The sequence below is a fragment of the Periplaneta americana genome, chromosome 13, assembly GCF_040183065.1.
Source record: "Periplaneta americana isolate PAMFEO1 chromosome 13, P.americana_PAMFEO1_priV1, whole genome shotgun sequence".
In the NCBI taxonomy this organism is placed as follows: Eukaryota; Metazoa; Arthropoda; class Insecta; order Blattodea; family Blattidae; genus Periplaneta; species Periplaneta americana.
In genome coordinates this window covers 163,252,917-163,280,608 of record NC_091129.1, presented here as the reverse complement: position 1 = coordinate 163,280,608, position 27,692 = coordinate 163,252,917, and the positions used below count along the sequence as shown (strand labels likewise).

Below are 27,692 nucleotides of genomic sequence, written 5' to 3'. Positions count from 1 at the left end.
CCGCTCGTGTATCGTACATTATTTTGTGCGAAGATCGTTTATTACATACCTGAAAGACGAATTTCTAATTAGTTGCAATGAAATCTCCATGTTGGTTTCTGTTTAATGACGGCAACTTCGGAAAACCAAAATATCTTTCTTCAACATTGTTGCTATAAAATGTTTTCTGTGTTTACTATACTCCAGCAGGCCAGTCTATAAACGCGAATTTAAAACAAACGGTAAGGTTATGTAATGATTTATTTTTCATTTTAATATTTTAACAATATTATTTATATAACATATTGCAGTAATAACATCGGCATCTGGAATTTTTGTTGATTTTTTCACGGCTTCCTTAATGTTACTTGTATCAGGAATGCAATAAGTTTCGTGGAGTAGTAGACTTTACTTAATTTTTGCAAATATTTAAAAACAATAATTAACATTGCAATTTAGGTGAAATTGCAGTGGTAAGTTTCCAATTTATAATTATTACTATGTTAAACGTCTCTAAAAATAATATGTTAAAAGCCTAAAGCAGTAAAATGAATGTCGCGCTTAAGCGGTAAGAAGAGGGAAATTGTTACGTGTGTTACGTTGGGAATACTGAATGTGGTATTTCACACTTACCGCGTATTGGTTCTGTGCGGAAAACAAGCAAATACGCACGATCTCGCACAAAAACAATTAGGCCTATGTGTTCATTTACTGAAGCAAAAGCACTGGATAGAAATATCACTTGAAGAGGTCTTGGTTGCAAATATGTTGCCTATTTTGCAATATTATAGACTTTCTCGTTTCCAGGTATACCACAATGACTAGGTATCCATTGAAATGTTATTTCCTTTTGGAGTTCTTTTAGTTTACTTAGTTGTTTCTGAATTGGAATAATTCTATGTGCATATAGGTTTGGTACATATTTAATTATATTAAATATAGCCCCCTTGGAGTTGGTAAGTATGCAAATAGATTTTTCAGAAATTTGAGTAACAAACTGAAGAGCAGCATCAATAGCTAGCAATTCAGTTTCAAGACTGGAGGAGGATGAACATGGTATGAAATAACTTTCTTGATATTTTGGAATATAATACCCTGCTCCTGATATCCCATTATTAGGATTTAGAGATCCATCTGTATAAATTTGAAGGTGATCCTTATATGTGCTGCAGAGTAGTTCCATGGCATCTAACTTAAGAATGTATGGAGGATCATTTTTGGAATGATTTGCTGGAATTTGTATGCTATGTTCTGGAATCACCCATTTCCATGGAGGAATTTCGTTCACAACTGGAGTTTTAGCAGTGAGTGTGTATGTGATATACATTGGTATTATGGCCATCACTTCAGGGAATGTATATGATTGCACCCCAAGCAAATACTTTGGGAATGTAACATTCAGGCCTGGTAACATGTTTTAGTTTTATGTTAGGTGGTGTAATTACACGGTGGAAACAAATAGTTGCCTATTATTACACCAATGATTCAATAAATGTTGCTGTTTTTCATGACATCATCGAATGTATTTTTCAGAAAGCTGAAGAGTTGCAATTAAACATCAGATATGGGTTCTTGTAACCAAGCGCTAGGGAGGGCTTGGGGTGTAGCAGCAGGCAGATCAGGTACACAGTTAAGGTACGGTCACACGTCGCTACTTTTGCAGCGCTGCAGTACAAAAAACTGCGCAACTCTCGTACTGCGACGTGTGAACAACGGTGCAACCCGAAAAGTAGCGGCTGCCGAACCTGCTGCCCGCTACTTTTCCATGCTGTGCGCAGCTTAGAAGTAGCGACGTGTGAACAGGGTTCTCAGGGTTGCAGCCGCAGCATTTTTCATATCGGTTTTGTTGAAACTTTTGCTGCGGTTGCGACCAGTGTTACCACCCAAATGTGCGAATGGTACTTTTATTGTTTGGATATATTTTAATGTTAAATGTGATGAAAATAAATTATTTGTAACAGTTATTAAACACACAACACAGTCTGAGCATAATTGGTGACGATATAATTCATTTTTAAAATTTTCCGTAGCGTAGTTCCAAACAGGAGGGTTGCCAACATTGATTACGTGAATATACTGTTGGTTATCATTTAAGTATATAGGCGTTTTTAAAAGCTTTATAGTAAAAATAATGTCAATTTCTGAATATTAGATACGACAGAAAAGCAAATAATAGATAAGGGAGCTTTCGCATGAGTTTCTTAATAATGCGAACATAACCACAAAATACATATTGAGAAGTCAACACGGAGATGGAAACCTGCAGCATGACTGCGGCTGCAAAAGTAGCGCCTTGTGTGTGAACAGACTCGCAACCTCCAGTTGCAACTTTTGCAGGACTCGGGTTGTGCAGCACGAAAAGTAGCGTGCAGCGCGCTACTTTTGGCTTACATGTGAACACGACACGCAACTTTTGCAGCTGCAGTACAAAAGTTGCGCTGCAAAAGTAGTGATGTGTGACCGTACCTTTACTCGGATAAAGTTGTATTTGTTTTTGCTGATGTGTCACAGTTATTTAAAAACATTAAGCCAATGTTCATATCTAATAAGGTGATTAGAATACCCAATGGTATTAAAGAGAAACAAAAGCTATCCACAAATGAAGTTTTGGCAAACCATATTTATGAAATAATTGCACATGAAAAAGAGCATTCTTTTAAACTGGCACCAGAACTATCAGAACGAGACCCGTTTCCAAGTCACTTTGGTAAGATGAAAGTGTGTACATCAACAAAGTGGTAAACCATACTGTAAGCAGTGCTCTGAAATTTCTTGCTGAAGAACTTGATAAACCTGCTTACTTAACTACTGCATGGTTTTTGGACCAAGTAGAAAGATGGTTTCATTTAATGACCTCTAGACATCCATCATGTGCTTTAAGTAAATTTAATTTAGATGTTTACAGAGATTCCATAGAATTCTTAAAAGATTTTAGGGACCTTTTTTTGTAACATGGAAGTTGATCAGAAAAAAATTTGAAAACCATCTCAAACTGGTGTCCTAATTTCAACGCAGGCCATGTTAGAATTGGAGGCTAATTTATTGGGAGACAGACAGTACAAGTTTCTTTTAACTAGCAGGTTTTCTCAGGACTGTTTGGAAAACCTTTTCAGTGTGCTAAGAAGTAAACAGTGTGTTCCAAATGCAGTTCAGGTTAAAAATAACCTCAAGTTGATCTGTGTCTCACAATACTTACGAAATGCATCTCGTAGTATCTACAAAGAAGATGACAAGGAATTTCTGCAGAAATGAGTCATCCTATGGCAAGCCTCAATTCTAGTGAATTGAATTCCCCATGTAATGTATATAGTTATATCGTTCAGAGTATCCAGAAAACATAAAAAACATGTTCAACATGTATATCTGCTGTGGGCTCTATGTATGAAACATTTACAAGGTTCACAAACATTCAATGCTTCAGGGAAGACACATTGTTTTTCTGTTCGGAGGAAACACTACAATTCTTTGTTGAAATGGAAAATATTTTTGTAATGTTCCTTCCAAATGTTTCTGCACAAGATGTAAATTTGAAAGAATTCTATTATAAGGAGATGAATAAATTAGAGCTGAACATACCTGACTGTCATGAATTTAAAACTAAAATTATTAGCAGATATATTGTATACAGACTGAAAATTAATTTCGAAAAACGTATTATTTGTCTTTGTGTTAAATTTTATATTACCTTGTTAAAATGTTTCAGCCTGCTATTGGCCATCTTCAGAACTGGTTGTTGCTGGTCTTGGCGCCTTTTGTTTCGTTTCCTGTGAAGGTGTGTTTGTGTAGTGTAACGTGGAGTCAAAGAGAGTATGTGTTCTGAAATTGAGTTGTGTGTTGAGAATTTCATTTGGAAGTGTTTTTGTGTGTCTGTATACATTTCGTATTGTTCTAGTGTGTTTAGTTTCTGGCTTTTTGGTTGGGTGTGTAGAATTTCCATGTCTGTGTTGATGTCTCTGTAGGTGTGGTTAGCATTTGTAATGTATTCTGCATATGTGGAATTGTTTTGTAATTTTGTTATGGCTGTGATGTGTTCTTTGTAACGTGTTTGAAATGATCTGCCTGTCTGTCCTATGTAGAAGTTGTTGCAGGTGTTGCATTTGAGTTTATATACGCCTGTGTGGTTGTATTTGTTTGTTTGTGTGTTGAGATGTTTTTGTAGAGTGTTATTTGTTCTGTATGCGATGTTATAATTTAATTTCTTGAATGAGGTTGCAATCTTGTGTGTGTTTTTGTTTTCGTATGTTAGTGTGATGTATTTTTTGTGTTCTTGTATTTGTGTTACATTCTTATGTTTTTTTTGTGATTATGTTTTGTCTTTCTTATTATGTTGTCTATTATGTTAAGGTTGTATCCGTTTTCTTGTGCTATGTATTTGTAGTCATGTTGGTTCATGGTATGTTGAGTAGTCTGTGTACCATTGTTCAGAATGCAGCTTGTTTGTGTTGTGTTGTTGTGGTTGGATGTGTTGTGTATGTGTGTTGTTGTTGGTTTTCTGTAGACTTTGAATGTGTGTTTATTGTCAACTTTTGTTATTGTGATGTCTAGAAAATTTATGGATTTGTTGTTTTCAATTTCTAATGTATAGTATAGCTTTGGGTGTATTTTGTTTATGTGTTGATGCAGGTTTTGGATCTGTCTTTTGTTTCCTTTGTATAGTATTAGTATGTCATCTACGTATCTGTGTCAAGTTGTATATATGAAAATTAATTCTAAAATGCAGGGGCGTATTTTGCGGGCTACCGGGGCTACCGGCGGTAGCCCAAGGAAATTACAAAAGAAAAAGTTTATAATATAACATAATGTAATAATTTTGTATTATTAGTTTTACCATAGTAATTAAAATTAAAGTAATTGTTAGATATATTTTGTGTAATAATAGGGTCAGCGGTAGCCCAAACCCTTTAATCAGTATACGCCACTGCTAAAATGTGTAAACCAGCTACTAAAACCTATTCAAGTACCTATATCCATTACTGGACATTCATTGTAGTGTAATTTAACACTGATAATTCTTGTACAGGTTTCCCCCCCCCCCCCACCACCACCACATTTTTTTAGGTACATAATGTGTTATGTTTCGCAAGAGAATTATGATAATAATTTATTGTTATGAAAAAATATTTAGGCCTTACTTTTTGCTTTTGTAAATGTTCAGGAATTTTCAGAAACACATTTCCTATAATTTATACACGCCTCAAGCCCCTATTACTTATTTGTTCGAGTCCACAACCTTTCTCACTATCATAACTTAAATATTCGGTAACATGATAACACCTAGAAATTTCATATCACACATCTCTGTATTCCACATCTTTCACTGTTGCTAGTTCTCATCACTGGAATTCTCTGCCCTCTGAAGTCAAGGACTCCCGAACTTTGATTTCTTTTATTAGAAGAATACCTTAAGATGAGTTGCCAGACATAACACGTTATAAAAACGTAATGCATTGTATTATATTTATTTATTTTCGTGTAGGCCTACACTTTATTCAGTTGTCTGTTTCTGATTTTATCATTTATATTGTATTTTTGCTAGTAACCCAACACTAATATTGTATTCAAATGTGTCTATTTTTATTTTTATTGTGTACATTTTATTGAATTGTCTGTTTCTGATTTTATTATGTAGCCTAAATCATATATGATGGTAACTTAACACTAATAAATGATCTATTGCAATGTGTTTACTTTTATTTCTGTTGTGTACAACTTTTCAATTGTCTGTTTCTGATTTCAATGTGTAATTAATATTTGATAGTAATTTAACATTACTATGTATTCCACTGTGTGCATTTTTATTTTTATTGTGTACATTTCATTTAAGGGTTGCAGAGGATAGTGGTGTGCGTTCTATAACCTCTCCTACTCAATTCCCATCCTCACCCTCCCGTGGTGCATCCTGTTTTAACGAATGAGGCTCTAGGGACCGAGTCATGGTGGTATAACCATTTAATCTTATACTGAGGGAATGCAGTATACACCAGTTTGTCCAGAAGCTGAAAAGTGGCAGCCCTACCATTGAACTTGCCTCCTCCTTCCTTTGCAACTAATTGAAGGAAATCATTATGCTTGCAATTTTGTAGATCGTTATTATAGGACTATAACCTGTTATGATGATGATATTTTATTAAATTCTCTGTTTCTGATTTTATTATGTAAATCATATTCATTTGTTACTTAACACTGATAATATGTAATTACTTAAATAGGGTTGCTATACTTCCGGGTTTTCCCGGACATGACCTCTTTTTTAGAGTTAAATTTTTCGTCCAGGCTGGTTTTTAGATTCTGGCTAATTGTCCGGGTTTTTAGATTAAGTTTAAAATACGACGTTACTAGTGAAGGAAAATGTCTCAAACATTTGTAACAGTTACTTTGTTGTAACTTGGAACCTTCTAATTGTTACAGTTAAGTAACGTTCTTTTTTTTTCTGTAACTCTTTGACCACAATATTATCAATGTTTTATTTTTGAAATGTTTGAAAGCTTGTGTCTTGTGTTTAAAACTGTTGCCACTCACTTTATAGATCTCTTGGATATGGAACAACAAGTTTTGATGGTGAAATCATTGCAATAAGTGAATGTCTCGGGAATCTTCTATGCCACATCAATAAATTTAGGAATGCAGTTATATTGTCAGACTCCAAAGCAGCTATTCTATCAATAGTCTCTAAACACACACCTTCATCTCAAACAGCAGAAATAACTAAAATGCTCTCTCAATTAATATCACTCAATAAAAGAATTGTATTCCAATGGATACCATCCCATTGCGGAATCCTGGGAAACGAGAATGCGGATGCTTTAGCAAAGAAGGGCAGCACTGCTACTTACAGACCTGTTACTAAATCTACGTATTACTCTGTGAAGAGATTTATTAAATCTACATACTTAGACTTCAACAAACAAAATTTGATAACTCAATCTCAAGGGAAAAAATGGAACTCTCTGCATCAAAATCCACAGTTAATTCCCGATTTACCACGAAAATCGTCTGTAGCTGCATTTAGATTGGCAACAGGCCATGATTGTTTGGCCAAACACCTGCATAGAATTGGAATATTTCAGTCCCCTAACTGCCCATTGTGCAACTCAAACCAAGAAATGGATTCGGAACACCTCAAAATCTGTGCTTCAGTGGCTGGCCATGATAATATCTTTGAAAAATATTGGAGTGCAAGAGGTCAAATGACTTTATTGTCAAACGCCTGGCATTAGAAAACAATAACAACAACAACTATGTGGCAATGCTATATGTCGTCTTCCAATTACTATTGCTTGCTGGCTGCCGACTTTGATAACTGTCTTTTGTTGTTTTGTGCATGATTGTAGTTTGTAGGGAAAAAATGCCGAAAAGAAAGTGTAAATTTTCTGCTGAGTTACAGAAGAAGTGTCCTTGTTTTCAAAGAGGTAGAGATGATTTCGAGGGTGAATGCATGGTATGTAAAGTCGTACATTTGTTTCAGTGTCGAATAAAGGACGACTTGATTTGCAAGCGCATCTGGATTGCAAAAAACACAAAAGAGCAGTTCGAGGAGAAAGTTCTACAAAATTAACTGACTTTTGTAAAACCTTGCAGCAAATTGGAGGATGAAGTAATCGCAGCAGAAGAACGTTCACTTTCCACACTGGTAAACACCACAATAGTTACTATGTGATGGCGAGCACATCTGGCCTACTGAAGACGACGTTCTCAGATTCGGATATTGCGAAGAAGTTTATTGTGGAAAAACGAAGACAAAGGCAATTATAAACTCTGTTTTGGCACCCGATTCTTTGGGAAATGTTTTAAAAACCATTGAATAAAATGAAATACTTTATTGTGGAGTTTGCACTGATGGAAGTAACCATGGTTCGATAAAGCCCTTTCTAATAGTTATCCAGTATTTCGACTGGAAGAATGGTTGTTTGCAGTCCAAAATATTGAATTTAAAAGTCAACCCAATGAGACTGCAGGTACAATATCGTCATATATAACAATATAGGATACCAAAGTATTGAAATTGTGTTATTTTTATTGTTTTTTTGTGATTTATAATTAGACTCATGGCTATAAAGATTAAATTATAACCAATTCACTTGTTTGTATTATTATTTTCTTATTTAAAGTTAAGAAAATTACTACTAGCAATATTTCTCAGCTTCAATAGTCTACATACTATACATATATCAGTACTGTACTGTCGGTGACTCAGGAGAAGACGAGAGCGGACTGAGGAGGAAGGGATGTGAACAGATAATGTATGACAACACGTGCAATATTTGTACTGCAGTAAGCGGAAACATTAGGTCTCCTTCTGTTCAACTTAGCTTTAATTTCCATACGCATTGTTATTCATGTTTCCTGCACGAGTATTAATAGTCTTCTTTTCATTAATAGTCTTCCTTGTATGTAATCGTCAAAACTTTGTAAATAATTCAACAGTTCATAGCATAAATACACGTCAAAAAAATGACTTTCATACTCCATCGACAAGTCTATCGTGCTATCAAAAAGGAGTGCGTTATATGGCAGTAAAAATTTTTAATAGCCTCCCTATCGATATAAAAAATGAAACTCAAAACATAAGATAATTTAGGTCCAAATTAAAGAAGTACCTAATATCTCATGCCTTCTATTCTGTAAGTGAATTCATGACTTTCAATAACACTTCATGAAATTGATACTAAAACTATTTGTTGTACTAGTAGACTATATTGTAAATCTCGTCTGTATATATATTTCATCTAGACTGTGACTATAAATTAAGACTTTATAAAAGTATTAATTTTTTTGACTTGTTCCATATTCTAGCTGTAAAGCAATGTATGAATACCATGGAATGTTAATAAATACAATACAATACAATACAACCTGGCTACTGGGATGCTTATCTGAGCGATGTTTATAATAATCAGCAGCGATAGTCAAGAAGGCCACATTCTTTCCGCTCGTCTTCTCCTGAGTAATGGACAGTACATGATCTACGATAGCAATCTATTCGGAAGTAGGTGTCGATAAAGTGTCCTCTTTCTTGCTTATCAAAATATGGCAACCCTAACTTAAATCTAATGTGTTTCTTATATTTGACTATGAAAGTAAATTTTATTCCTATTGAATGTAAGAGAAAGCCTTACGCCCTTAACTGTACCAGGTTAAAACTTTTCATCATCAACATTGTCGTCATATTTGCAGCTTTCATCTTTTCTTTTTTTTCCCCCCACTGTAGTATACCATTTCCTTGATATATATGTCTAACTAAAAACTTGCATACTGCAGTGAAAAAAAAAAAAAAAAAAAAAGATTAAATGTAAGAAGCAAATATAATAATAGTATTATTATAAAAGATTTTATGTAACCTGGCAAAATATAAAGCGAACATCCATCAAAAGAGAACAGAAAATATTTAGTAAAATTATGTATGAATAATGTTCATTACTGTTACCAGGAAGATTTTGCATAGGCCTATTGTTTGTTTATGAACCTTGTCTGCCGTATCTTTCTCAAAAGTACAACGTCCCTCTTAAACAATGGTATGTCATTGGTTTGCTGTTTGGCAGTAGAGGTTCAATCACAAAATTCATATGGAATTATCTTAAGGAACTTCACATTCCTTTTGATTATGTAATGTCTATTCTTATAAATATTATCAGAGATTCTCTTCAAATATTACATCATCAGCTCTATTTCAATGAATTCACTTGTATTTCCCTTCAACAATTAACTTTCTTTTTTCTTTAATGTATCACATCACAGAAGTAAACACTGAAATACTGAAACAATTGTCTTTAGAGATAATATTAGGTACCCTCCACAAAACTGGCTTCATTTATACACCGACGGATCCTTGATCTTCAGAGAACAAGGTGCCGGTGCAGGTGTTATGTGCTGTCTCTTCTCACTTTATAGATCTCTTGGATATGGAACAACAAGTTTTGATGGTGAAATCATTGCAATAAGGGAAAGTCTCAGGAATCTTCTATGCCACATCAATAAATTTAGGAATGCAGTTATATTGTCAGACTCCAAAGCAGCTATTCTATCAATCGTCTCTAAACACACACCTTCATCTCAAACAGCAGAAATAACTAAAATGCTCTCTCAATTAATATCACTCAATAAAAGAATTGTATTCCAATGGATACCATCCCATTGTGGAATCCTGGGAAACGAGAATGCGGATGCTTTAGCAAAGAAGGGCAGCACTGCTACTTACAGGCCTGTTACTAAATCTACGTATTACTCTGTGAAGAGATTTATTAAATCTACATACTCAGACTTCAACAAACAAAATTTAATAACACAATCCCAAGGGAAAAAATGGAACTCTCTGCATCAAAATCCACAGTTAATTCCCGATTTTCCACGAAAATCGTCTGTAGCTGCATTTAGATTGGCAACAGGCCATGACTGTTTGGCCATACACCTGCATAGAATTGGAATATATCAGTCCCCTAACTGTCCATTGTGCAACTCAAACCAAGAAATGGATTCGGAACATCTCAAAATCTGTGCTTCAGTGGCTGGCCATGATAATATCTTTGAAAAATATTGGAGTGCAAGAGGTCAGATGACTTCATTGTCAAATGTCTGGCATTAGAAAACAACAACAACATTATATTGTACATGTTTATTGTATTCAGGACCCTTGTGGTCACTCAAAATTCTTTGAGCTGATGTCTATAATTTAGAAAAATATATTTACAATAAGTTTACTGTGTAATGTATTGTCAGCATAATTTTCCAGGTAGCATTCACCGTATTTAAAATGCTATGACAGCTGACATGTATGCTGTTTACTTTGATTCATTATGACTTCTGTTATTGTTTTGTACTTCTGATAATGTATTGAAATAAAAAAAATAATTAATTAAATGTACTGGGAAATACAAATATTAAAAGTATATCCGAACCAACATATTTTATTTTCCCTTCCTCATGTGTAAAAGTGATATGTTGATCTTATGTTATTTTACCAGCTCAGTCTAAGTATTTAGAGACATTGGAAATGGGAGACTCTCCAGAAACTTTCTCAGGTACGAAATATTAATACTTACTAGAAGCTACAATTATATTAAATTAAAGGATAGGATTCAATTTCCAGATATATATGAAAAGTTATGTCCATATCACCTCTGCTTGAATATGCAACAACATGGTGGATGGGCGGAGCTTAAGCTGAGTTGTCACCTCTGCTGTTGGTCGGCGATCAAAACCTCGTAACTACATTTACAAGTAAAATCTGTTTTTTTTTCTCTCCATTACCTGGCAACAAATAACATTTCCCATGTTCTATTAAAGCCTTGTAACTCCCAGTCTTGCATAAGCCATCTATTGACCTATTACAAAAACCTTGTATCTCCTTAGCCTTTAATCTCAGACTCAAAACCTCAGATCTCCAAAGACTGGAATCACAAACTCAGACTTAAAAGCTCGGAACTCCATTAGGTGGGAATTACGAGGTTTTAATTACCATGCTGATTGATCATTGTCAGTCCGAAGCTGGTATACGAGGCATTGTGACTGATGCTACGTTAAACATTTTATACTCTCTCTAATAATTAGTATGAGAATTATGGTTCTGCTGCAAACTTCGGTGTTACAGAACACAATAGTTCAGAAATTGTGCCTACTCTGTATGGAAATAATATGCAGAATTTCGAAGTCATTTCAGGTTGGTATTTACTTCAGAAATTGTGTTTGCACTCAATGGAGATATTGCAAAAAAATTCTGTTACAGGCATTATGGTATTTAATATTTTAAAATTCATGTAGGAGAGTATACTGAGTCCTTCTGGGCTACCTCCAATGGGAGGCAGTTAACAATTTAAAATTTAATTACCTCCGTTCAACTTGGTAAAGAGGAATCCACTGATATTGTGATGAAAACTATATGCCAAAAATAATAGCATTTCGAGCGAAGGTGAATCAGAAAACGCAAATGGAGAGAAGACAAACTTGGACGAAGTGAGTGCCTCATGAAATAAATTCTTGCTGAATTGGTATATATTATTTTGTTATGGTTTGTTGAAATGACACTGAAATAACAGTTTTTTTTTCCATTTACTATTAGCAATAAAATGGTAGAACTTAATATACAAGAAATCAGGATGCGATTAAGAAAGTTGATAAGTGGAAACTGACAGTCAACAAGAACAACGAATGAAAGAACTAGATTACATGGAATTGGCGAAAGATGAGGCAGGAAAATGGAGATATAAGGCTGAAAGAAACATTCATGTAATGCAAAAAGTAGCTTTTATAAAATAATTTCAGAAAATCAGCAAAAGACAATTCTCGATAATTTCTGGAATAATCTGTCATGGAAGGAACAAAGATTTTGTAATAGGGATTGTAGATTTATCCCAGTTCAGCATCGAAGGGGGGATTCAGAACAATCAAATCGATTTTATATTATGCACAATTATTCTTCATTGACGATAAAAGACAGGTATTCTGTAAGACCATGTTCCTTAACACATTTTCCATAGGGAAAAGGTCTGTAAGAAATGGGACCTAAGATAACTGTAAATCTACCTATCAAAACAAAGAAGCTGTAAATCAGTCAGTTCCAACTCAGTGCTCTGCGACGTCTTAGCGAGCTTCTCTCATTCTCCGTAGCAATCCAGATAGACTCTCGGAGCAGACCACAACGCCAGACTCTATCAAAGCAGTGGTGTATGGCAAATTAGTCTAACTTAGCGTTTGCAGTACCTCATAATAACATATTAATGTCTTAGGAATCAGATAGGTATACATGCTTACTTACAAATGGCTTTAAGGAACCCGCAGGTACACGTTACTATACTTAAATAATTTTGGTATCTTTCTGATATATTTAATGTACTCTAAGTTCATGTGGACTTATTATTAGACTAAAGTATAGTCTTGGGTGGCTTGCCCTTTTATTAAAAAAAAAAAAACCCTTTGTGTCAACCCAAGCTAAATGCAGTTATTTAGTAGGTAGGCATATTTTACTTATGTAGAAAGTCACCTGATATAACCTAGATATCAGAACTATATGTCTTTAAATAATTATATTATAAATCCCACAAGGGTAGCTGCCCTTCAGTAAGGGTTGCCAAAAGACACAGCATACTAAACAAATAAGAATAAAAACATTTGTGTTATCACTATTTACGATTTTTATTTTCAAATGGAAGCTACCCTTGGGAAAGTACTTTTATTCAATAATTATTACTAATCAAATAGGATATAAGGAAATTTAGGTGTACAGGTGATTACGTAAAATCTGAACAGAATATTTCATTACGTTTATAGCAATAATTTTCAAAATTTTTAAAGGAATTCCAAAAGACAAAACATTCAACTGAGAATTTTGGAATTGTTTCCCTTGCTCTGAACAATAGGCCAAATACTTCAATCTGTCCTTGTATATGATAATAATCTCTAAAGTATTGAATTGTAGGGTCATAGATGGTCTTCTTTTCTTCATGTACTGCTACAGGTTGTTCAACTGCAGTTTCAAAGCGCACGGTGGGATCGATGTTAGCTCTGTCATTTCCTATATCAATGGCAATGATGTCAACTCGCCGAGAACTTCCATCTTTTGCAAGGCAGTGGACTTCTTGGTGAACCTCGTAGAAGGAAGGAAGACTTTTAGCAATAAGTTCTCGTATTGCATGGTGTCTAGTATTCCGGATGAGAGTTCCATCTTGGCAGAATCCCAGGATGTGGGGTAAGGTTTGTCTCTTAGTGCAATGTCTGCACTGGGAGCCATCCTGGCATGGCACGCACGTTTGACACTTGTCCTATCGTTTTAATTGCCTCCTTCCACAGAGAGACCATCCCTTGTTTTTATCCAGCGGTTAGCTGGCGTGAATTCCTCAAATAATACCACACCTCTGCCTTTCTGCTTCAGTGTGCACCATTTTTTGTATTCCTCATCTCTTAATATATTTCTCAGCGTTGTACTAGTTATTGTTTTAGTCTCTGCAAGCAATTGTTCTCTTTTTATGCCCAATTTATTAAGACAGTTATTAGCCTCGGCTTCTAGATTGCTTGATGCATTAACATGACAGTTATTGATAGTTTGCAATGTGAGGCAGTTGTTACACCGTTGAATGTAAGCTTCCCATGTGGCTCGAAATAATCCCAAGCCTTTAACTTTAGGGGAACTATATATCATGTGATCTGGTGTGTCATGCGGCAGATCTAAAATTTGTTTCAAAGAAGATTTCAGAAGCATATCAGTATCCTTTAAAAATACTTTAGGCATCTTATCCAAGGGCGTCGATTGCAATAAATAAATAAATAAATAAGTGAGGGCCATATTGAATAATTAATTATGTTTAATTTTTTATCTGCTCGAAGTAAAGGGGAAGAAACTAATCTCTCTAATCGTTCTTGAAAAATTTTCATTATCGAATCTGTATCTAAAATTATTTTATCATTGTAAGTAATTCCTAAATATTTAATGTTTTCATTTTCGTTTATCGACTCAGTATTGAAGTCAGGCTCCAAGTGTACTTTTGTTAGTTTCCCATTACAAATATTTAGCACCTTAGTTTTTTTAACATTTAAATTTTCTAGGTTGAAGATATAAATGAAAATGCAAGTAATTGCACCAACCCTGAAATTTCTGCAGAGTGTTCCAAAATAACTATTTCTGTTGGAAGTGAAGTTGATTTATCAGCTCACAATTGTAGGAAAGAAAGATCGAGGAAATTAAAATGACTTAAAAACTGGCATGTACAAAGTAGGAGAAAACAGTCGTGATTCTCAGCTTGTGGGTGGAAATAGCAGCCAATTAAAAATTTATGTGATATGTTTTTAATTACCTTAAAGATTTAGCACACATTGTGAAAATTCAAATGGATTTACGGGATCGTAGCAAGAAAGGAATGTGATACCCAAAGGAACTGAAAATTATGGCTCTAACGATGTTTTTAAGTCCTAATGTTGATAAGTTTCTGCATTACTACAATAATTGTCTACAATGTGCTTAAGACAAATGACAGAAAAATGGCAGTACTGTCCTGCCCCAAATTAATTTATATTTTCTGGTGTAAAGTTGAAACTGAGTAATTTAAGTGAGATAGGCTAGAGAAATATTGTCTTAATTTCAGATGAAACCGGAATGTCATTTTTTACTTCATATTGAATGATGAAATAGTAGGATTAGGTAATATAGGTACTGTACAACGAAATGTGTACCTAATCTATGTTTGGCATGAACTGGTAGGTCTACAATGTAGATTCTACATATTTGTAGTTGCTTCATAAATGAATGGGAATTTAAAAAAAATGAGACAAAAGACATTGCCCGTTTAAGTATGGTATTCCTTGCATACCGTATATAATATGTAAATATAATTAGTATCGTTATTACACAATTATTATTACTACTACTATCACTACTATTGTATTCTTCTATTATGTATAATAAGTCTAATTTTGTACCCAGTACATTTTCATTTTTGTACGTATTAGGTTATCATATTTAGTACTTAAGGCTAGATGGTGCGACATCATAGTTATAAATGCTCACGCCCCTACAGAAGAGAAAGACGACTATATAAAGGATAGCTTCTATGAGGAATTGGAACATACTTTTGATCAGTTCCCTAGATATCACATGAAAATTTTATTGGGGGATTTCAACGCTAAAGTAGGACGGGAGGATATTTTTAGACCAACTATTGGAAAAGAGAGCCTACACGCAATTAGTAGTGACAATGGAGTTAGATTAGTCAACTTTGCCACATCGAAAGATTTAATTGTCAAAAGTACAACATTCCCCCATAAGGATATACATAAATATACTTGGACTTCTCCAGATGGATTGACACACAACCAAATAGATCACATTTTGATAGATAAATGGAGACATACTAGTATAGTAGATATTCGAACTTTCAGGGGTGCAGACTGTAATTCTGACCATTATTTCGTGATTGGAGAATTAAGAGAAAGATTATCAGTAGCCAAGCGAGTAGAGCAACAAGTTAATATTACTAAATTCAATATTTTGAAATTAAAAGACGAGGAAGCTAAGCAAAATTATCAGGTCGAAATTTCGAATAGGTTTGCCACTTTAGAAAGTTCCGACGAAGTTGAGAAAGAATTAGATGTTAATAGCGTGTGGGAAAATATCAGAGATAATATCAAAATTGCAGCTGTATTATGTAACTAAGAAAAAGAAACCGTGGTTTGATGAAGATTGTTGCATGGTAATAGAAAGAAGGAAACAGGCAAAACTGAAATTCTTACAGGATCCAGTTGAGGAGAAGAGAGATAATTATTTCAATGAAAGACAGGAAGCAAGTCGTACACTTAGGAATAAAAAGAGAGGTTACTTGAAGGAAAAACTGAATGAGGTAGAAACAAATAGTAAGAATAAAAGCATTCGAGATTTATATAAGGGTATAAAGGAATTTAAGAACGGATATCAGCCAAGGGTAAACTTGATCAAGGATGAGAATGGTGACTTGGTTGCAGACTCTCCATCAATCCTAAACAGATGGAAAAACTATTTTGCGCAACTACTAAATGTACATAGGCCAAATAGAAATGATCGGGACGAAATTGAAATACAAACTGCTGAGCCATTTATACCCGAATCCACGCTTTCAGAAGTCGAAATTGCGATAGAAAATCTGAAAAAGTACAAGTCTCCAGGTATCGATCAAATTCCAGCAGAATTAATACAAGAGGGTGGAAGTGCATTATATAGCGAAATTTATAAACTTGTACTTGCTATTTGGGAAAAGGAAATTGTACCAGAACAATGGAAGGAGTCCATAATTGTACCTATTTTTAAAAAGGGGGACAAAACCAACTGTGGTAACTTTCGAGGAATATCACTTTTGTTGACGTTGTACAAAATTTTGTCCAATATTCTTTTGAGAAGATTAAGTCCGTACGTAGATGAAATTATTGGGGATCATCAGTGCGGTTTTCTGCTTAATAGATCGACTATTAATCAGATTTTTTGTATTCGACAGATAATGGAGAAAAAATGGGAGCATAAGGGTACATTACATCAGTTATTCATATGATTAGGGAAAACACGGAAATTTTACTTGAAGCAAGTAGAGCGATCGGTTTGGAAGTAAATGCCGAAAAGACAAAGTATATGATTATGTCTCGTGACCAGAATATTGTACGAAATGGAAATATAAAAATTGGAGATTTATCCTTCGAAGAGGTGGAAAAATTCAAATATCTTGGAGCAACAGTAACAAATATAAATGACACTCGGGAGGAAATTAAACGCAGAATAAATATGGGAAATGCGTGTTATTATTCGGTTGAGAAGCTCTTATCATCCAGTCTGCTGTCCAAAAATCTGAAAGTTAGAATTTATAAAACAGTTATATTACCGGTTCTTCTGTATGGTTGTGAAACTTGGACTCTCACTTTTAGAGAGGAACATAGGTTAAGGGTGTTTGAGAATAAGGTGCTGAGGAAAATATTTGGGGCTAAGCGGGATGAAGTTACAGGAGAATGGAGAAAGTTACACAACACAGAACTGCACGCATTGTATTCTTCACCTGACATAATTAGGAACATTAAATCCAGACGTTTGAGATGGGCAGGGCATGTAGCACGTATGGGCGAATCCAGAAATGCATATAGAGTGTTAGTTGGGAGACCGGAGGGAAAAAGACCTTTAGGAAGGCCGAGACGTAGATGGGAAGATAATATTAAAATGGATTTGAGGGAGGTGGGGTATGATGATAGAGACTGGATTAATCTTGCACAGGATAGGGACCGCTGGCGGGCTTATGTGAGGGCGGCAATGAACCTTCGGGTTCCTTAAAAGCCATTTGTAAGTAAGTAAGTATTTCTTTATATATAATGGTGGTTACTTTCTGGCAATACTGAACTTAATAAAACAGTGGACCTAGTGTCCGTGTAACGTTTCCATGGATTGGAAGAAGCTGCTATTTTACAAGCAGGAAGTTACCACTATACTGTCGTTAATTCGAACCGTGATTTCCAATAATCTCTTAGCTCGGTTACAGGAAGCATATATTTCGTTTTTTTTTAGTTGGTTATTTAAAGACGCTGTATCAACTACTAGGTTATTTAGCGTCGATGAGATTGGTGACAGCGAGATGGTATTTGGTGAGATGAGCCCGAGGATTCACCATGGATTACCTGGCATTCACCTCACAGTTGGGGAAAACTTCGGAAAAAACCCAACCAGGTAATCAGCCCAAGTGGGGATCGAACCTGCGCCCGAGCGCAACTTCAGACCGGCAGGCAAGAGACCGTGGCTTATATTTCTTCGTAAATATGTTTAAACTTGTTGAAATTTTTTTATGTCAATTTCAGACATTTTTATTACACTAATTGATTTTAATAATAATTTTAGTAAACGTCTAAAGTGTCCGCCTCCTTGATCTCGAGGTAATACGCTAGACTCTTGATCAAGGTGGCCCGGGTTAGATTCCCGGTCATGAGGTCAGGGGGGATTTTAATTCGGACCTCTTCACGTGGATTGGTTGTCCTTTGTCCAAGTGTGTGGTGTCTCGCAGTGGCCCCCGGATACCCTGACCCAGTAAACGGGGGAGTCCTGCAGTGTGTGCGTGTATTCAGTAGAGTTGTGGGCCTAGGCACAATAAGCCTCAGGCTGCGGTCCTGAACCTAGACAAAAAACGCCTAAAATAAGCATACGTATATAATTGTATTTATGTGATACAAAACCGTTAATTAGAACTTGTTTGGATGCAGTATTGCTTAGGAAAAAAAAAGTTTTAAGTTCAGTATTAATATTATTACATATTAAGCCATGTGGAATGATCAGGACACCCTAGGCATCGTTTCCCTAAGCCCTTGTCTGTTCTGGTACTTAAGAACGTCTTAACAATCGTTATTTAGGGTACTTTGCATATAGGCCTACTCATAATGTTAGTAGCGGTCAAGGTCGCTAGATGTCGCCGACGAACAGCTCTTAGTCAGGTCCTTTCATCCCATTCCACTAATGTCCGCCATATTTGTGCCATAGATAGATAGATAGATAGATAGATAGATAGATAGATAGATAGATAGATAGATAGATAGATTTATTCGTTCCATAATATTTTTACATTTGCTTTATAGCATAGAATAAAGAACATGTCCAATTCTTACGTTTAACAATAAAATGCAAATATGAAATATGTACAGAATTAATACCTTAATAACATAATATTTTATACAATGTAATATGTTTACCATTTAATAGTATTATAATATTTACACAGTACTGTGAAATGTCAAGAATTCATCTACAGAATAGAAAGTGTGAGATATTAAGTAATTTTTTAGTTTTACCTTAAATAATGCAGGGTTTTGGCTATGATTCTCAATGTCTTCAGGAAGACTATAGAACATTTTTATCGTCATGTAACGTACTTGTAACGTACTCCCCATCGGTTGCTGTTGTCAAGCAGATCTTTCTCCGAAAGTTATCGAAATATCTATTTTGGAAACTTATTTTATGAGATATATAAATTTAAACACAAATTCCTTCCATAACCCAAACATAGCGCAATGTAAACAAACCTAAGAGTTGGCGCAAATATGACAGCGTGCGACGACCTGACTTATCGACGGACCTTGGTAGCGGTGGGCACTTAGTGGCAAAATAACTTTTTTCTTTACTCGCAGGCAGTGTATGCAGCAGCCATAGCATGCTATCCAGCAGGCAGTGAAACGAACACATTAGCACAGTCTAGTACATACATGGGCACAATTTTCGGTTACGTGAGGCACTCGATTTGAAATAGTTTGTTTACTAGGAGAGGAGACTGCAGAGTAGGATGGGAAATATAAACTGCTGTGACCTGCGTCACCTTATCGTAATCGCTAAGGCAGTCAGTGGCGAATTATTAGGAAAGCGCTTGGTTAACGTGAGACTCTCGAAAACTTTTATTCAAATGGGCAAATTAATTCGGCAGCTTTAATCATAAACCTCTTTACTGTTTCTCCGTCGCTGAATTGATTTAAATCACAGGCGAGAAATTGCGTAACTAGCCAATAATATTCCACCACGTTCTCTACGTTTATTTTCTTGAATATTCTGGCGTTTCTCAAGATTACTTAATAGATTTGCACGTTCTCGACCTAAAATAATTTCAGAAAATCATATTTCGTTTTCTACGCACATTTGATATTTTTTATAAATTTCTTTTGGAAATGATAAGTACAAACAACATTTAATTCCTCGTACCTTTTAATGAAGCGTGTTTACGGTATAATGTCATATTTAGTATACTATGCAAATGTTAAGATCATAAATTTTCTTCGGAATAGTACGAAAAATAACATTTAATTTGTCTTACCTTCTAATTCAGCATGTTCTTTATGACATAAGGAGTAATGTCGTTGTATATTAAATTTATTAATGCCTAACAGGATTTTCGAGCATAACATACATCGTATGTTCTCCCCTTCTAAACAGCAAAAAAACAAACTCTTCCTCCCATTTCTCATGAAATAATCGTTTTCTAATGCGTACACGCTGCTTTGATAATACCATTATGCCACCACTGATATTGCTTATGAAACTGATATAGAACCTTCCCACGCCTAGGAGCTGCGTGAGGGAGGAAAGGGGTCTGTGAAGGTGATGTCACTCAGAGCGATAAGCTCTGTGAAGGTCAGTGAGGCATTATTTCCCAAGTGAGGCACGATGCCCATCCCTGGTCTAGTATATAATCAAGACACTTGAGTTTTGAGGGTACTAGGAACAATAGACTGTGCCGGTACTATTTTGCATTGCCTGTAATGAGGCGATAGTAGCGATCCTAGTGGTCAGCAACTATCTATGGATGCATATTCACTACGTATTGAGCTTCGTGACTGTATATACTAGACTATGACCACAGTCTAGTATATACAGTCGCGAAGCTCAATACGTAGTAAATATGCAAACATTAGATATTTGCTCACCACTAGGATCGCTAATATCGCCTCATTATAGGCAATGCAAAATAGAACCGTCACAGTCTATTGTTTCTAGCATCCTCAAAACTCAAGCTTCGTGACTGTATATAGTAGACTGTGCTATGACATTAGTATGTACATAGAGAAAATTGTTTCCTCTAGGGTGATTCAGCTGTTGACCAGACGGGACCAAGCGTGACCTAGTGTGTCCACACATTTTCGGTAATGCGATTAACGATTGTAGACTGTCACTAGTATAATAGCGGTCGGACTCTGATAGCTGTTACAGTGACTGTAATAGCGGTGGTCACTGCCTGCCATCTAGCGGCAAAATAACTGAGCAGGCAGTTTACGCAGCTATAGGATGCGATCCAGCAGGCAGTGGTTTTTACAATGGGCCGTGGAAACATTTAATAATGAACAACTTTGAAACATAAAGGATTAAAAATTTCAGTGTATTTTCCTACATATATTTTAAAAGCGTGCAAAATTAACGTCTAATAGTAAGTACTTATGTTGATAAGAAATTATAAAAGTGAAATAAACGTTCTGTTATTATATAACCTAACATGTTAGGTCGTACGAAGTAGAGGTAGGCCCTATCTTTTTATTGGACATAATTTAGTTCTTCCAGAAATTGGTAGTAAACTTATGACATGAGATAGTGAAGGGAATTAAATCTCAAATGAGCTTTACGCGGTTCTATTAATGTAGTCAGGTACTGTACACACAAATTACACACATATATGAAACATATCTTTGTTAAAGCTTTTCAAATTGGATACGCAAATACTACCATAAAAGCTGCGTTATGTTTTTTAAAATTACATTCATTAAAATGGAAGGAAATATTACTTCCTTGAGCAAAGGACGCTCTCTATTGATTGTAACAAGGGCGAACAGGAGAGCGTGCAACCTTTTCTATTGTTTGGTTTCTATCCCTTGTACAAGGGGGGAAAAAGCCGTTGTCTGCTGCTCTGAGGCTAATGAGTCTTTTGTTACTAAGTAATGTATAATAATTGTGTAATGAGTTTCCTTTTCTTCCAGATACTTACTTCCACATTAACGACAGCAATAGAAGCCACAATGGTTGCTGACAAGTGTAAGGAAAATGTATGTGAAACCAGTTCAGTTTACTTAGCCTACAATTAAAATAAAATGTTACACGAACTTTGAAGCAATGTTCTTCAGTTCAGAGTAAATTAAAACTTTGATATATACCTTAATTTAACTATCACAGCTATTAACTTATCAGCAATAAATTAAAAAATCTGTAAAAAAAAAGGTATAGGTATCCCCGTAATATGCCATGAAGGCACTTGGGGGGCATGGAGGTAGAGCCCCATGCTTTCCATGACCTCGGCACTAGAATGAGGTGGTGTGGTCGGCACCACGCTCTGACCGCCTTTTACCCCCGGTAAGGACCCGGTACTCAATTTTATAGTAGGCTGAGTGAACCTCGGGGCCGTTCTGAAAGTTTGGCAACGAGAAAAAATCCTGTCACCACCTGGGATCGAACCCCGGACCTTCCAGTCCGTAACCAGCTGCTCTACCAACTGAGCTACCCGGCCGCAATTATTAAAAAAGAAAGCTAACTCAAAATCTGGATTTCGTATCAGTTTCTTTGGCAATGACTTCAGAGGTTACAGCACAGTTTCTGGTCAATATGGAAACACTCTATATACAATGCATTTCTCGATTCACCCATACGTGCTACATGCCCTGTCCACCTCAAACACCTGGATATAATGTTCCTAATTATGTTAGGTGAAAAATGCAATGCGTGAAGTTCTGCGTTGTGTAACTTTGTTCATTCTTCTGTAACTTCACCTCTTAGCCCCAAATATTTTCTTAAGCACTTTATTCTCAAACACTCTTAACCTCTGTTCCTCGCTCAGAATGAGAGTCCAAGTTTCACAACCATACAGAACAACTGGTAATCTTCTTCTTCTTCTTCTTCTTCTTCTTCTTCTTCTTGGTATAGGATGTTTATCCCGTTCCGGCTCATTCGTCCATCGTCGTCTAGGTCTTCCGGGTTCTCGTCTTCCTATTGGTTTCTACTCATAGAGGACTTTCGACATTGTTTTATTCTTCATGCGTTGAACATGGTCACCCCATTTCTTTTTGTACCGGTATACTTTTATTTTGTAAAGTTTATAAAGTCTAACTCTGAGCTTTTTTCGAGAGCAGACTGGATGATAAAAGCTTCTCAACCGAATAATAACAGGCATTTAATATATTTATTCTGCATTTAATCCCCCCCCCCCGAACGTTATTTATATTTGTTACTGTTGCTTCAAGGTACTTGAATTTTTCCACCTTTTCAAAGGATAAGTTTCAAATTTTTATATTTCCATTTCATACTATGTTCTGGTCACGAGACATAATCATATACACTACTTTCCGAGAAGCACTTCTATAAATATAATTATTAGACCAAACGAAGAGAGTATGTGATCGGAACAGAATATTCACAAGAACTGCGAAAAAAATAATTGGGTGAATAATTCCAAGATAATACTGACAGAAATGGAGTATATGAAGAAAAAGACGGCGAAGACCGTCAATTGGAACTTGAAATGAATGAATGAAAGAAATAATGAGGGTTTTCGCTGAAGATAGTCAAATCTTTAGCTGAAAATGAGCAACTGTTTGGATTGTACCAAGAAAGAGCGAGGTCGAAGCAGACTATCAGCCGAAAACTGTGAAGTAAATGAATTATACAGAATTAATTAAGGAATTAATGATTTTGAAAGTTCTAGCTGAAAATTAAAATGGCTCTGGTAATAATTTGAGTACCTACATCAGAAAAGAGATAGCTAAATCGGCATAATCTAAAAAAACTGCAAAACTGGGGTAGAAAGGGGTGGAAGCATGACGAAAGAGTTTTGTCCCTTGTCCACAAGGCCGGGGTCTTCAATGACGTATATGTTAACGTTTGACAAGCACACTGCATATACATCTCTTCTCCCCCCTAAACTACAATGACGCGAGTGTTGAAGGGAAGGATGTGTTACGTGTTCCGGCTGTGACGTCCTGCCAAAATTGGAGCAAGTTTTACATCCCTGAAATAAATGAAGGAATGAATTAATGCATAATGTTTTTGTTGAATTAGCTATACTTTCAGAAGTGTTATTTACAACTGAGGCAGTGGCGGCTACTGCATATTTCTTAAGAGGAGGAAAGAAGTTAACAGCGCAAAATGACACATTCTTGAGAGAAACATGCTACAAATTAGTCTACATGCATACATGTAAGACCAGATAGTGTTGTTGGCCTTCTCTTTCGTATAGCAATAATCTGTTCTTGTAAACTGAGTTTCCTAAATTGTCCAAAATATGTTTTCACTTCCGTTCATTGTTGGATAATTGCACAAATTAATAATTACAAGGAAATTGACAAAGTCGCAGCATTTTTCGCGCACTGTTTTATATAAATCTAACTTAAACTTTCAGATATCCTCAAAAGTTTCAAACCATGAATAGTAGCTTATAAAGTACAATGAATAATATATTTTGTTTTATAATTAAAAAAAAAAGTTTATATACTATCTTTCATAGCTTTGCGTTAAAACTGTTTTTATTGTGCTTCCTCCTAGTCTGGTTGAATGCAGCAACATCGTTAGATCGCAGCAGTAGCGAGCTTGCTATATTTCCCGCCCAAGCGCTGATTCAGAGCAGGATCTCCTCCCTCTCCGTTCATGTACTTGCTTTAAAACTCTGCTTCTGTCTCTCGCCGCTAGTGCGCTGTTGTCTATGTGTGTTTGGCTTTCCTCCACACAAACAATCTCGCATCTTTCTCACAGTTTTCTAGCAGCACATGATTGCGCGTCGTTTAAAACTCTATCAACCGAGGTTTCCTTATAGCTGTGAACTTAAAAATGATCGAATCTTCCTCGAATTTCAAGGCATATGTTTCATTTGGTATTTACTTTCAAAAGAAGAAAAATGTGAGGAGAACGTTTCTCCCTTCCCTCCCCCGAGAAACCGCCACTGAACTGAGGGGGTCAGAAGCAAAGGGGTACAAGTGACATTTCTAAGAACATGAGTTAAGTGCGTCCAGAGCAAGCTAAAACATTTAAAATTTTAGTGGCAAAGGGGTACATCTTTTAACCACACCACACACTAAAACTGAAATTAAAAAATTCACAGAATTCACGAAATCTCAAGTACTTTGAACCACTTTTTCTCACAAATAACTTAAGTGCACTTATACCCCTTTATGCTTCCGAACACCTCAAATGATGACACTTTTAATAAAACAGGTAGACCAATAGATAGATGACAGATCGGAATAGGCTTTGAATCTAACGCAGTAATGACTTGACTGAGTGAATTAATGAATAAATATACAACTACATTAATTATGACATTAATTAATACAAGAGTCCTTGTTATTATAAGTTTGTTCATCGGTATAAAGTTAACAATTTCCTTACATAACTTGGTTTCAGGTTGCGAATATGACATTAGAACAACGGCTTTCTAGATGGACACGCAAGTCTGATAGCCCATTCAAGCAAGCACAGACTCAGAAAGACCACCCAAAATGGAGAGATGCAGAAATGAAAATCGCCCTAATGAAAACATCCGCCATAACATCCGAAACTGGAGCAATGATAGACCAATCAATTCAGCTCGCCAAACCAGGAGAGAGAGGTCCAGCGATATTGATGCCCTCTCTTGATGACGTGCAAGAAGATTTCCTAAAAGTTGTCTCTGAATTCGGAAACCCTAAAAATGTTACGAAATCTCCAAAATGGAGACCACTGCGCAAGAATTCAGGTCTTGGCCACTTAGACTTTATGCTGAATTCTACGTATGAACACGGAGAACACGAAATATTTCCAGAGACCGTAGACATTTACTTCCAGCCAGAAACTGTGGGCACCAAAAGGAAACTTCCACTTTCAGATATGCAAGATCAAGAGCAAGGAGGCGAAATTCTGAGCTCTGTTGAAAAGGAAGATCCGTTGTGTTTAGAGGCTCGAAGCCTACGTCTCCTGCCACATAGAACATGTCGCTATATTTTACGTTCTGTTCCTGAACGGGGTCACCCCATTCGGTATGGTGGGCTCAGAGAGCACCACTCCGTGCACAGCGTAAAGCTCGCCATATCTTCTTGCCACATGCCTCAGACCAAGAACGGTTTCTCTCGCAAGGTCGATGGCTCATTCTATTGCGTGTAACGATATATATTTTCAAGATCTGCTTGTTAGGGCTGCTATTACGTAACACAACTGTTAAAAATGAGTTATTTCTAGTCGATTGATCACAGTAAAGAACTAAGAAATATGACCTGAACTTTATATATTGGATCATTTTCAGTGGCGTAGCATGAAATTTTGAGCAGGGGAAGCTAACTCAAGTTGTCTTCCATGCAATATGAGAAAACGTATTACAAAAATACAGTCTTAAAATAAATAGTAGTCAATTTCAAGTCAGCAGTCGAAGATTGGTTGGAACATCGTAAGTAACACCAATAAGGCACGACCTCAAATGATACGTAGTAAAATATGATTTCACGGTTTACACATATCTCTAACAAATAGACACGTATACGTATAACATTAGCTCACTCCCTGTCATACTTAGAGAAATCACAATATTAGTATCATTACGTAAGTATGCGTCTGTCTTTTGGTTGTGTCCTTCATTGACAGCAAGGGAGTCGGTCATTTGTTTTTTAAATCACACTTTTGTTCGTAAGTCAGTTTTGATAATACAACTGTCCTAAAAAATTCAAGTAAATTAGTGTCAGGAACTGTTATTTCGCTCATTATTTATTATATCAGCCACAATGCACACTAACACTTCAACTAAACACAACTGACGAATAGGGATAACTCGGAAACTACTTATTTTAAATGTTAAAGCTAGCTTCTTGCGAGCCTTGCGACTAGGGTAGTTTAAAAGGGATGGAAAATCTGCGGGGTGGATTACACAGAAGAAACCGGTCTGCTTGGAAGCTGGTGTGTGCACGCTTCTTGTTTACTGCTGCATCACAAATAATCCTGAGCTGCCGCATCACAATATTTAACGCGTAAATATAAATTATATTAAAATTAATAAATAATTTTCTCCATAAACTGCAGGTTTATTATGAAATTATTATTAACTGGGGAAGCTAAGCTTTTTAGCTTACATTGACGCTACACCACTGATCATTTTACTCTTTCCTTTCATGTATTCTGTTGTAAGACTTTCATCACTGCCTAATATGTAAGTACAGTTACACTATTTCATAGGGATTTAGAGTAGAATTCTCCCATTTATAGGACATAAATCGATGGTCTGATTTGTGCAAATTCAGATTTATTCCCCAGGGGAATACGTAGGATAAATTCTACAAGTGGGTGTACAAAATACAAAAGAATACTAGCATTTGATGTACTTTGTTTGTGTATAAAATTATTTACAATAAGGGTCCGATGTTTAATTTTAATTTAACTCGAAGCACATTTTTATGACGTGTCTTTTTACCCAAACACCATGAAAATTACCGGTACCTAAGATAGATGGCACAGAACCTGGACATTAAATAAGAAAGATAAAAGACGATTAGTAGATCAACAAATGAAATTATTAAGACCGTTAGAAGTATTTTGTAGAACAAGGGGAAAACAAAGAAGCAAGGTTAAGAGAAGGACAATAACTGGAAGGGAAGTTGAACAAGGAGATGGCAAGGAGAATAAGGGGAAAAGAGAAGGAAGGTTAAGAGAAGGACAATAATGGGAAGGGAAGTAGAACAAGGGGATGGCAAGGAGAATACGGGGAAAAATAGAAGCAAAGTTAAGAGAAGGACAATAATGGGAAGGGAAGTAGAAAAGGGGATGA

At 35.8% G+C, this 27,692-nt stretch overlaps 1 protein-coding gene across 1 annotated transcript; it reads left to right on the top strand.

Moving 5' to 3' along the window:
- Positions 1-21,265: 21,265 nt before the first annotated feature.
- LOC138712600 (uncharacterized) lies at positions 21,266-27,098 on the top strand. The gene is made up of 3 exons (XM_069844573.1): positions 21,266-21,359; positions 21,904-21,969; positions 25,310-27,098. The coding sequence occupies exons 2-3, from the start codon at positions 21,943-21,945 to the stop codon at positions 26,042-26,044; spliced, it is 762 nt and encodes a 253-aa protein (XP_069700674.1). The 5' UTR covers positions 21,266-21,359; positions 21,904-21,942; the 3' UTR covers positions 26,045-27,098.
- The last annotated feature ends 594 nt before the right edge of the window (positions 27,099-27,692 follow it).

What these genes read in the sequence shown, in the direction of transcription:
- LOC138712600 (XM_069844573.1), top strand. Translation starts at nt 21,943, where the DNA reads ATGGTTGCTGACAAGTGTAAGGAAAAT. An exon ending in CTGACAAGTGTAAGGAAAAT is followed by an intron (nt 21,970 to 25,309) that starts GTATGTGAAACC and finishes ACTTGGTTTCAG; the next exon opens with GTTGCGAATATGACATTAGA.